We start from the raw sequence: 12,642 nt of genomic DNA, 5'->3' as shown, positions 1-12,642 counted from the left end.
CTGAAAACATTACCTTAGCTGACGTTTTGGCTAAAATGTCTTGCAGTTCCATAATTTTCTGCACAAGTCCATGGAAATCATTACAAGTTGGGCACGCTGGAATAACAAGATACACATACTAGTAACAACATCTTATGTATAACAGGTTCAGTCATGTCAAAGCTGACAAGCAATATACTGAAAGTTAAAGTTTTAAGAAAGCTTGAGGTCAAAAAGTAAGCACAAAGCACACCTTTCATTTTATGGTATAAGAATTAATAGACTTACTCCGATTAAGATCTGGGCATTGAGAAATAAATCCTTGAGGCATGACAAGTAATTGAACATCTTGCATTATGCCCTGTGTGCACATGGGAAAAAAAAAAAAAAGAAAGGATGTATTATTTTTACCTGTCAAAACTACGTTTTTCATTCACCATGTAAAAGATTAAAGCCCACATAGAAAAACTTCCTGATAAAAACAGTATTTATGAATACATAGTTTCTTTCACCCAATGCAGAGACACAGAAGAATAAAGAGAAAGTGAAATAGTTAGAAGCACATGTACAGGCGTACCGAATCATTTTTAAAGATTTTAAATATTAAATGTCAAGAAGTAACTATGTGGCAAGAGTTTGGTTGTTTTTAATTCATTGTTATTTTTAGATAGCCATTGCAGAAAAAGCTTGAAAGTGACCTTTAAAAGAAATGTGAAAAGCAGCTGCAGCTTTAGTTACTTTCAAACACTCTCTTAAATACAATTCAAATTTTTTCACTAGGCTACAACTGTCAGATAGAAGGGCAGATGAAAGAAATCTGAGTCAGGAGAAACACACTCACACAAACCCTTTATGATTTTAGTATGGGTCTTTTCATGAAGCACACCCTGTGCCAAGGAACTACATATCTCTTACACAGCTGTGGAGTTGCACGTTGGCAAGAATGTGGGAAAACAGGAAGCTTAATATGAAATTGAAATATGCCATTTGGAAATGCTCCATCCAGAAGAGATCACACGCTTTTGGGCAGAATTTACATGCATCCTTAGTCATTAAGATGTAATTAGCAGTCACTTTGCTGCTTTCCAAAAGCAAAGGCCAAATAGCCATGCTATCATGCACGCTCCAGATGTCATTTTCTTCCAGGATTCCCTCTCTGTATCTCTAAAACTCCTTCTTAGAAGGAAAAGCAAAATAATTTCAACCAGTCTCAGTCTGCTTCTGAAGTGAATGTTTCAAGACAATAAGAAAACAACATAAATTAAATGCAAAATGTCAAATTCCATCCATGTACACAAGGCATTCCATATAGATGTTGCAAAGTCACAGAAAAATAGTTCTGGCTTCAAATGAATGACTCAGGGTGACCTACGTGATCTATGGAGAAGATGTTACTGAGGGGCAACCTAAAAGATACATAAGTGTTCTAGCATTCAGGACAATTGGATGCTTCCCCATGCTTTGCAAGGAGCTGCAATGATTATCTGACAGTGGAAAAGTAAGGACGTCAGAAATAGGACTCCACATCATGACCTCCCACAGCACGTCTTCTGAAAGGCAAGAACAAAGTTCTCTTTGAAGAACACAGTTCTTTACTTTCAGTTCTTCACTGAAAGCTGACCATATTCAATTCTCCTCCCTTTCTTGGCACCATTAAGCTTAAATTCATGTCTACTCAGCGTACAGGATTTCTGTGAAAAAGAAGAATTGCAGGGTCCAACACATTCAGACTGATGAGAGCTTAAAGCTTATATTTCACTGAATATTTGGGCAAGTACTCAAATCAGTTAGCTATTAACCAACAAAAAAGCTCCTCCAGCTATTTGAGGAGCTTTATTCATCACATAGCAGCTGTGATGCTAGCAGAATTCTGCCACTTGACAGGAATTCAGGTTACTTCTTATCTCCTCAGAGAAACAAGCAGGAGACTTCCTGGGCTGCCAAATCATGAGAGGCCATGCATAGGCTCCAAAAAAAAACTGCTGGCTCAAATTTAATCACTTCTGGATGTTAGGTGTGAGAGACTTTATACAATACAGAAATTACATAGCCAGTATTGCTCTCTCAGACTTAAGATCCTATAGTGAAACAGGCACAAGTATGTCCTACTGTGAATATGCCTACCGACACATTGTTTTAGGGGAGCAATATGAGTATCAAAATCAAATATAGACAGATAAAATCATTTCAATAAATGGCTAATGATTTTGAGTACTTGGGTCCCTCTGGACAAGCCATTTAAGACCCACTGACAGTAGCCTGATTTTCTGAAACAAATGAGCAAATAGAGCTCAGAAAATCCAATAAGTGAAGTTGTCACACAATGAGTGCCTGAAAATGTTGTTCTATCTTGTTCTATTGCTTTTACACAGGAGAAGATGGTGACCCCCATCTCACTACAAGCTCTTTTCAGGGAGTTGTAGGCAGCAATAAGGTCTCCCTCAAGCCTCCTCTTTTGCAGACCAAACGATCCCAGCTCCCTCAGCCACTCCCCGTAAGACCTGTCCTCCAGGCCCTTCAAGGCTTTGTTGCCCTTCTCTGGATATGGCCCAGGGCTTCAATCCCTTTCTCGCAGTGAGAGGCCCATGTAAGCTCTCTAAAACATTGAGAAATGCTGAAAGTCCTCATCTTCCAGACTGATGTATCTTCTGTGCAAGTGTCAGATTTGCAGAGGTAGTCTAATCATTTGTATTGTGTTATGCTGAAGAAATCACTTAGCACAGTAGTATCTTTGCCATATCTGTGCTCTCCTAACAGCTATCAGTTTCTGTACTTCTGCTAAACCGGTCTGCATTTGTAGCTGAGGGAAAAATTTCAGTGTTTTTTGGCTCATTTTGTTGTACTTGAAAAGAAAGAAGAAAAAAAATACCAATTAAAAATACAGTCTGCTACTGGAGTATTCATTTTTCTATACCAAATGAGCTTCTTCATGGTGACAACAAGTTGGCAAAAATAATTTAGACAAGATGTGACAAGGCACAAATAAAAAAAATGAATATTAGAAATAAATATTAAAAATCATACATATAACTATAAATACATAGAATGAATGAAGTGTGTCTGAGATTAGTTTAGGCAATGCATTAATATTTTCTGATTTTATTATAGGATTCAACTGCCTACAGGGAGGGCAATGGGACTGCACTGTGTATGGCAAGTTCAGCAAATTTTGACAAATGTCAAAGGTTGCAATTTTTTTCCGCTTGGAGGAGTTCAGTGCTTCATATCTTTGCCTCACACAAGCTTCCATGTCAGATGTCATTTTGTCAGACTGCCCTTCTGCTGCCAGCTGTTGCATGGCAACAAAATATAACAGGATACTGGTGGGAAGGTTCTGCCTCTACCACCATACTACCAACATCCACCTCCGATGTTGTGGACCAAAGTAGTAAAATATGAGGCATAACTTTTGGATCAGCCCTCATGTGTTTATTTATTTGTTTGTATGTTTATACGAAAGGACAAACAGTAAGCAAAAATGCACGTTGAAATATTTTCCTCTGTGGTAATGAGACTGGAGTTCTTCAGACTATAGTGATCTGTGACAAAAATTACCTACCTAGCTATTAAACAGACATCAATATAAACATTTATTTCCTGGAATTGCATTCCTCTTGGCCATTTACTTTTCTCAGTCTTAAACGGCTTCACAACACACCATGGCACTAAGAACTGCTATGACTGCAGAATCACAGACTGGCTGATATTGGAAGGAACTTCCTGAGATCATCTACTCCAACCCTTTACTCAAGCACAGCCACCTAGAGTAGGTTTCCCAGTAACATGTGCTAGCAGCTTTTGAATATCTCCATACATCCACAGAAAAAGTATTTTCCTATGTTCCAACTGAATTTCAGGTTTTTCAGTCTTAGTCATACTCATATTCCATCTACATACACTCGTGCCAGTAAATTGAGTAAACTCAGCTGAACAGAACTACAAGTCTCACCTGACAGACCCTTCATATCATGGAATATTTACTCTATTTACACTGCCTAAAGGAAGAGTGCATTCACTTTCACCTTAGTTCACATTTTTCTCCTCAGCATACCTTAAAATAACCGTGTGCATTATTCCTCTGTCCTAGCCAAAAGGTTGTACCCAAAGGTAAGTCCATGAAGGGCTTCTCCACAACTCTTTCATAGATTCTGAAAGGCAAGAAAAAAAGTACGTCCCAGGTTACCCTTTCATTTACTGAGAGCTGGAATGTTCCAGAAGTGACAACTTATTATAAAACAACACTCTTTACTTACTTATTACAGTCCACATGTAAAATCAAGTGAGAGGCACTGATTGCTAAGGAAAGCCTGTGCCACTTATCATCTGCCAGGATGTATGGGAATACTTCTGTGTGGGAGCGATGGCTGCCTGTACGATAATGCAACCGGATTTCATTTCGATGACCGCTGCTTTCCAATTCCAGATACCTGTACCATAAATGCATCACCATGTCATGAACCATTCTTATCAACACAGCAGCATTTTACATCACATAACTTCTCATTACCATGCAGGAACTATTTAAAAGAAGGGGAAAGAGAGAAGGGATACAAAGATGAAAGCAGGCGTTTTACATAATGGAAAGTTCTATCTTTCATGTAAGAACACTAGGTCCCAGGCTAAAGATTTTTTCTTCTAGCAACAGTACTTCACAAAACATGATCTCACTGAAAACACAATTATCCTATTATGAATAATTGCATTATATCCTGAAAGCATAGCATGGATACTCTAAAGGCATTAATGCACTAAAAACACCACCAAGTTCTGTGATAGGTACATTGTTAGCCATTACCAACAAATGAAGTAAGAACTGAGACAGGGCACTGCCTTGTTTGCTTTTGGATATTCACTTTACACCTCTTTTCATTTTTCATAATGAAATTTCTCAAAAGAAATTCAAAGTCAAGAAATACTAATTCTTAATATTTTATGTGTATATACATAAATTGTTAAATGCATATGTGGTTGTGGTGTATATATATATGTAATATATATATATACATACACATGCATTTATATGCATATATATGTGGTTGTGGTGTATATATATATATAATATATACACATATATACACATATATAATATATATATACACATACACATGCATTTCTATGAATGTACGTGTACATAAATATATGTATATACTGAGTTTAAAAAGGTATTGCAGTTGTCCCAGGATGGATGCACCATACAACAGGTTTGCAGATTGAGGATGTAGGTTTGGCAGGTTAAATGACAGCAGATAATTTAAAAAGCACTTTGTAACCAAACTTGCTGCATTCTCAAACAAACCTATTTCTTGCATATTGAATCTCTTCTAGGAAGACGTTTACGAAACCATTTCTCTTCCAATTGTTCAGTTTCTCATTTTTAAAGTTCCTCCCATAAAACAGGAGGAAAAAATAAAAACAGAAATAAAGATTCTCTAATAATTATACATAACTGACAGATAAAAGAGTAAGGAAGATAACAACATGTAGAGAGATACTGAAAATCTAGTGGCAATACATTTTTATATAGTTTTGCTGTTACATTTGCAGTCAGGCATGGCAGTGCTTTGTAAATCTGTGTGTGCATGTGTATTAGGGCAATGTAGTTTCTTTCAATAGGCCATCCATATTAAAGAACAGACAAGAAAATGATTACAGTTTTCAAAAGTGGAGATGAGGAGACCAAATCAAAACCATCTCGTATAGTCATTATCCCTAGGAGGAGGATGGGCTCACTGCACATCTCTCCTTCCTTCAGGATTTTTCACAGTGAAATATGCCTAGCAACAGCACAAAAACAATTATCCTTTTGCAGAACTGGCAAAGGGCAATTTCTTCTTCCTCCCAGTATTAACAAAGCAGTTAACTAAAGTCAGCAGTAAATTTTATAATCTGCGATCATTTGCCTACTCATGGCCCAAAAATAGTTTCTGCACTGGCAAGAAGTTTGAACTAATAGAAGGCTTGGCTGGCAAAAAAAAAAATGGGCAATAGTGGCAGAGCATCAGTCAACTTAATAACCTCCTTCATAACTCAAGCGTCAAGGATAAGAATAAGGTCATGCTCAACCTAACAAAGAAGGGGAACATTATTGAACAGGACTCCTCCAGCAACTTACAAATGAGTCCACCTACTTGCAGATATAATTTGGAAAAAGGAAGTCATGAATGTACTGAAACACTATCTACTGTTCCAGCCAACAGCTAGCTCACACTCTCTTCAAAGTCAATGGCAGAACTGATCCCAACACAGAGTTGCAGCAGACAGGCAGGAAACAAAGCAGATACAGTCAGTATGGAAGCTGTGAAATGAATGCTCGTGTTGCCTCTTATACAGGTGACATTATGAGATGCCCAAGAACACAAATCCCCTGAAATACAAATTCCCCAAATAAAAAAAAGACATTCTGTAAAATTTAAGAAATGAAGAATTGCTGAGAGATAATGCTGATGTCCTGTGATGCCACAATAAGCAAATGAAACTTCCTGTACAAAGCTGTGCAAAAATTCTGGACACTTGTGGTTTAGATTTCACTGTGATTAACTCACTGCTTCGAGATGCACATCAATCTCTGATGTTACTACATTTGGTAAACTGTAATAAATGTCTTTACCTTATGAAGGCATTATGATTTTTTGAGAAAATACGTATCAAAATTAAAAAATAAATTAATAGCCATTCGGAGAATTCTAATTTATCATTGATTGATATACTGTAGAGGCAGCAGGAAAAGACAATTAGAAAAGCAAAGGCAGTGATACCCAAAACAATATTCCCCTTAGTCTGAACTAATGCTGAGACACAGAAACACAGAGAACTGAGTATGAATCATTTCATTTCAGTTTTTACAAAATATTGCACTTCATATTCTACCTTTCCCTGTTTGTTTTACTTCCAGGACTTAAACAGCTCTGGTTCCATTTAACAAACTTCAAAAGACAGAAACAGCCTCAGGTCTAGCAACAGAGCCTGGGTGGGAATGCCAAGGCTGCCGGAGGCAAAGCTTCTCTCTCTTCTGTGAGACTGCAACAGCACACGCCTGGGTGTGCACCTTCCAAGGGTTTGGAATGACAGCTGAGAAAGTAAGCTATGCATAAGCAAATAGCTCTGGATGTTAAAAACTTGTTTATATGAGAAAAATATTTTAAACTTCTCTGTATTCTCAGGACTACTCTATTGAGAGATAAAAGAGAGTGATCTTGTTTCCTAAAGGGCTTACTTGCCAGGGAAACAACAACTGCACCACACTGCAGGCATTTCCTAAGAACCTCATTACAGGAGTTTTCAGGGAACTTCATCAGCTGAATGACTGTTTTCTTGCCTACACCATCCCATCTCAGTACACTCATCTCGGTGCCATCAGCCAAGAAATTTAGCATAGTAATGTCACTGCTAATTATCCCAACAGCTCCCAGCTGCTCTTCTGTACTGGGAAGGTAAATGGCTCTTTGAGTAAAGGATAAGCCACAAGGAAAACTCCTTTTCTCAGAGGGTGCTGAGGCACTGGCACAAGCTGCCAAGAGAAGCTGTGGATGCCCCATCCCTGGAGGCATTCGAGGCCCAGGTTGGATGGGACCCTGGGCAGCCTGAGCTGGTTGGTGGCAGCCCTGCCTACAGCAGGGGATTGGAACTGGATGGGCTTTAAGATCCCTTCTAGCCCAAACCATTCAATGATTCTATGCTAAACAGCATGACAGAAGGACCTGCTTCTACCTTCACTAAAGCCCACAATCCCCATCACCATTTAATCAGTATCAGCCTATTTGATGTTAACCTCCTAAAACCCACACATTCTTTGTGACAAACAGAAGTAACTTAGCAGGGAGATGACATGATACGGTTATAATGCTTGACATTTGAAGAATAAAATGTTAACCTTAAAGGTTGTTGCAGCTCAGCAGAGCGCTCTGTGCTTTCACAATCATTTCAAAGGCAACAGCCAAGGCCACAGTAAGACTGACCAGTCTGTGTAGAGACCAGCCAGAGAGCAATTCCTGCTGTGCTGACTCAGAGGAAGAAATTGGTCTCAATTGCCCCAGAGAAAGCTGAGAAAGGAAACAGTGATTATTTCTCTGCTGCCCAGCACATCTGTTGTAACCACTGTGTGCGGATCCTAGCATCACAGCTCAGTGGTAGACCTGCAGTGCCCCAGGGCAAGAGGTCAGCACTGGACATGTTCTTCATGCTCCCAGATGCACATGGAGACTGCAGAAGTTCAAATCAGGATGTGCAGTCAAAGCCTTGAGATCTGGGAGGCAAAACAACTGGGGATGTGGCGTATGAAGTAGCAGTCCTTCAGAAGAGGGAGGTATGGCCCTTCAGCAAGTGGTCAGTGTTAGTAACCCCAGCTCTCTGATAACTCATCTGCTCATTTGACATCCCAGCTCGTACAGCACATGCACACTGCAGCTGCTCACTCTTACTCCAGGCAACTAACAAAAATCAACTTCAGTTTAGAGCATGTAGACAAGCATTTTAAAAGCTAAAAGATATCATGTCTGAATTTATTACACAGTGGGCTTTTGTCTTTTTTACAACTTTTACTACTCTCAGTTACAGATACAGTGTAAAAACAAGTTTTCATGGCTTTTTGATTTACACTAAGAAGAAAAGGAAAACTAATAAAACCACAGAGGAATATATATATATAAGAAAAAATAAATCCTTGTCTCTGTTACTTATGAAAATCATAAAATCATGATACATAGCTTCTGGCACTGTCTGTGAAGGTGCTAACTGCAGACAGAAGCACACCAAGGAGGATCCTAACTATTATGCAGAATGGACAGCAGTAGGCCATGCCCTAGATCTGGGTGACAATGTTTCTTGAGAGGGGGATCTGAAAGGCAAAGCAATCCAGGAAGGTTTGGTCTTCATCAAAAACAAAATCTTAGGCAGTGTTCTCACAGAGTTGGAGCAAGAATCAGGAGCTGAGGTTGCACTGGTCTCCCCAGAGGACTCTGAAAGGAGATATCCTCCCAGAAGTTGCTGATCTGAAATTTCAAAAATTAAGGGCTGGTATTACAGCACGTTGTTCATTTTGTCCCAGTTTGAACTGTGAATATGAATCAAATTAAATTCCAAAACAATAAATACTTTTTTAAAACAGAATTCTTGCTCTCACTCCTCCCACTGATCTCACTAACCTCACTTATCAGTATGTTTCTTCCCACTCTGCTTTCACTACCACACAGCTCTGTTAACATCTACTTTGTCCTTCTGAGGCTTCCTATTCTACCAAATATCAATGAAGGAAGAATGTTGTTTCCCAGAACAAACAGAAAAGCAATGGAATAAACCATACATTTCACTCTCTCAGCAGACAGCAAGAAGACTGCAAAAGCAACAAATCTTCTGATGTATACTGATATGTACTAAAAGAAAGTATATGCGTTCAACCTAACTCCTCCCCTTTCCTACTCTAACAGAATACAGATTTCTTTGAATTTCTCTGAACAAATACATATCAAACAACAGCAAAGAATAGCAATATCTGTCAAAATTCACATTTCAATACTTTCAGTGGTGTTTAGCAGTAGATAAATAGAAACAAATCTTTTATCTCTTATTCAAGTAGACCTGTCACCAGTCTGAATTCAGACTACAGAATCCAGGCTCATAGGAGCTTTTGGTAACAAGTTCTCCACCAAATGACACTGAGTTATCCGGCACTGCAGTGATTTACATCAGCAGACCAACTGACCTCTCTTGACATAATAAAGGTTACAGGAAGGTGTGTTTTAAGGAAGGTACATTCATTACTGAGAAGAATTTACATTCTATTTGCAACATTCTTCTTTTCTTTTTTCTTTTTTGATAGGAAGCATAAGCTGTACTAAAGAAAAAACAAGCAATAATGACAAGGCATCAATCAACCAGCACTTAAAGAAACAGCACTCACAGTGCTGTGAGATTAAACTCAGTATAACACAAAACTACTGTTTTACAAGTACCTCCATCCAACCACACATTCAAGGATATAAGTTAAATTCCCAAACAAAAAGAAGCATGGAATCATTCTCTCTTGAGTAAAGAGCCTGGCCAAGGTGTCACTAAATACATAAGGAACCTTACATATAGCTTTTAGGATCTTCTTGAGTACTATAATACTGAAAGAATGAGAGAAAATATTTTTTGAAACCTTTGATGAAACATGCAAACATACAAACTTTGTCAAAAGAAAAAAAGTCCGACCCCAGAGAAGTTTAAAATCGCTAGAGGAAGTCAGCTCAAAGGAGATGATTGACTGTTACAAACAAGTTGCAAAGGTTCGTGATTATTATCAGAATAGTAAGAAACAGATTTGCTCTTTCTAAGAAACAAAGATTTACTACCAAAAAATAAAGCAAAACAAAACCCAGAATATTACAACTGTCCATGCATCCAGCAAAGTCCATGTATCAGCAGAATGGTTAAAAAAGCTGAAACCAACTAGCACTTCTTTAGGCATAGGGAACAGCCACATACAGCTTAACTTTTGAAAATTAATCCCATTTTTTTCTTACTTAATATGTATGTTAGTGATGGGAGAGGAAAAATATCCCTCAAATAAAACCTATACTGTTCATTTAAGAAGTAAACATTGAAAGCTTTTTTCAGGGCAATGTGTTTGCAGCAAATCTTGTAATGTCAGAAAGAAGAGACTTCATACTGCAATCCAGAAGTAGAGATACTCATACATCAAAAGCATACAACTATTTTAGTAAGATAGTCAAAAGATGCAGCAAAATTCATGCATCAAGAGTTTTCACCTCTGGGAACATACCTCCTTGGATGGAAAAATGCGTAACAGAGAAATTGCATAAGATAATTTCCTCCTAGATACTGAAAAGGTCTCATGCTACTGTACAGAGCAGCATATTTGAGAGCAGATAATCAGAAAACTTGAGTAGTGGTGAAAATAACTATCATACAAGGCAGAAATTCAATCAATTAGTAGAGAAATATAATGAAGTGTAGGACATGTCCACACTATTCTCCTGATTTCAGTATTTTGCTTTCAGGTTACAAAAACAGTAATTGAAGGAAAGAATGGTTAAACTGCAATCCAATTATTTCATCATTTAAGGGCCCTAATATACAGAAACTGAAGAGATACAGATATAACGTCAGTTGCATAAAGGCATCTAATCATGAAGGGAGGAAAAGGCTTTATTGCATTGCTCCACTGTTGCCAGTTAAATGAAAATATACAACAGAATAGGAATGTCTAACATACATTAAAACTCTGTCACAGATAAAAGTTATCTCTGCCAGTTCTTTCATCATGAAGCTCAGATGAATTCAGAAGTGAAGTTAGGAGGCTAATAGTGCTTAAAGTGAAGGCTGAGGATAAGCACAGAGCAATCAGTGTTTAACAGCATTTCCACACAGACTTCAGGCATCACTTCATTAACAGCATTCAAAATATTTAACACGTTGCTGTAGAGTACAAACCATTTTAGACAGGGCAGTCTGCGTAGTCAAGGTGATCTTTTCAAGTTAATTAAACATTTCTAACTTCTATCTTTCAGACATAAGCAGTACACTGCTGTGCCCAGCAATTTGTCTTTATCTGCCTGAAACCCATCTGAACAATCAGAGATGTGCAATTTGGATACACCAACAACACAATAATATTCTTGAGAGGATGATTTCCAATCTGTACTCCACAACGACCACCACCTGAACTCTTCCGTTGCTCTGAACAGTATGGGGGAAGTAATTTGTGTAGAAAAAGATGAGCAACTCTGAAAGGAAAATTTATATATCCAGTTTATGATTCATTCAGAATTCAGAAATCAGAAAAATTATCTCCAGTACATCACTTTAAAGAAAAATATGAAATCTAAAAAGTAACTTTCATTTGCAACCAAAATTTAACCTCGGTTGTTGCAAATTAGCATATGTGCTCTGAAGTGCCCCGATCTGTGCAAAAAGAGGATGTTTTTACTCTTACTTTCAAAAATGTGTGAAGTATATCCTGAACCAGTGAACAAAGAAACATACTTTTTCCAATTTTTAAAGAACATTTTGCTTTTATTTTCCCTAGAAATTAGAACTATAAGTTATTACGAAAACTGTGTAAAATAAAACATAAGAAAATCAACTTGTCTGATGAGTGATTATACCTACCAGTTAATGTTGCCTCCAGCTTTTCTCACCACCATTTCCTGAAGGCAGAAAAGCAGGAGCCAGCACTGGCCCTTGTAAACTAAGAACGTAGCCAGGTATGACTGCCCCACAACACAGGAGCTCAATACCTGCACAACTTTAGTGATTTCAGAGGAGCAACACAAAGCTGAAGCTGGTGCAATGGAGTCCATTAGCAGTCTTAAAATGACTGCTGTGACAGAGATCACAAGAAGTTGCTTAAAAATTGAAGGACTGTTGCAAAGAAATCCCTGGACAGAAATGGGCATATCAGAGAGATGGAAATCTGGCACGGAAGAAGCAGTTATTGAATGCAAACCATATAAATGCTTCCTTTATCTCCCTGCAGAGAAGGACCTGGGGGTTCTGGTGGATGAAAAACCAAACATGAGCCAGCAGTGTGCTCTTGCAGCTCGAAAGGCAAATGGTAACCCAGGCTCCAACAAAAGAAGGGTGGCCAGCAGGGGCATGGAGGTGATTGTCCCTCTTTACTCTGCTCTTGTGAGGCCCCATCTGGAATACTGTGTCCAGGTCTGG

At 38.3% G+C, this 12,642-nt stretch overlaps 1 protein-coding gene across 1 annotated transcript in view; it reads right to left on the bottom strand.

Annotated features, from left to right (window-relative positions):
- The window catches only part of NELL2 (neural EGFL like 2), a 141,988-nt gene that overhangs the window by 103,198 nt on the left and 26,148 nt on the right, over positions 1-12,642 (bottom strand). The window contains exons 4-7 of the mRNA XM_052668499.1: positions 4,233-4,406; positions 4,031-4,127; positions 268-340; positions 14-96 (exon numbers count right to left, since the gene is read on the bottom strand). Of these exons, the coding sequence (XP_052524459.1) occupies positions 14-96; positions 268-340; positions 4,031-4,127; positions 4,233-4,406 (427 nt within the window). The remainder of the gene's footprint in view (positions 1-13; positions 97-267; positions 341-4,030; positions 4,128-4,232; positions 4,407-12,642) is intronic.

Source organism: Tympanuchus pallidicinctus, unplaced genomic scaffold (assembly GCF_026119805.1).
Source record: "Tympanuchus pallidicinctus isolate F22 unplaced genomic scaffold, pur_lepc_1.0 scaffold8, whole genome shotgun sequence".
Taxonomy (NCBI): domain Eukaryota; kingdom Metazoa; phylum Chordata; class Aves; order Galliformes; family Phasianidae; genus Tympanuchus; species Tympanuchus pallidicinctus.
The sequence above is the reverse complement of the archived record's forward strand: the minus strand, read 5'-3'. Positions and strand labels throughout refer to the sequence as shown.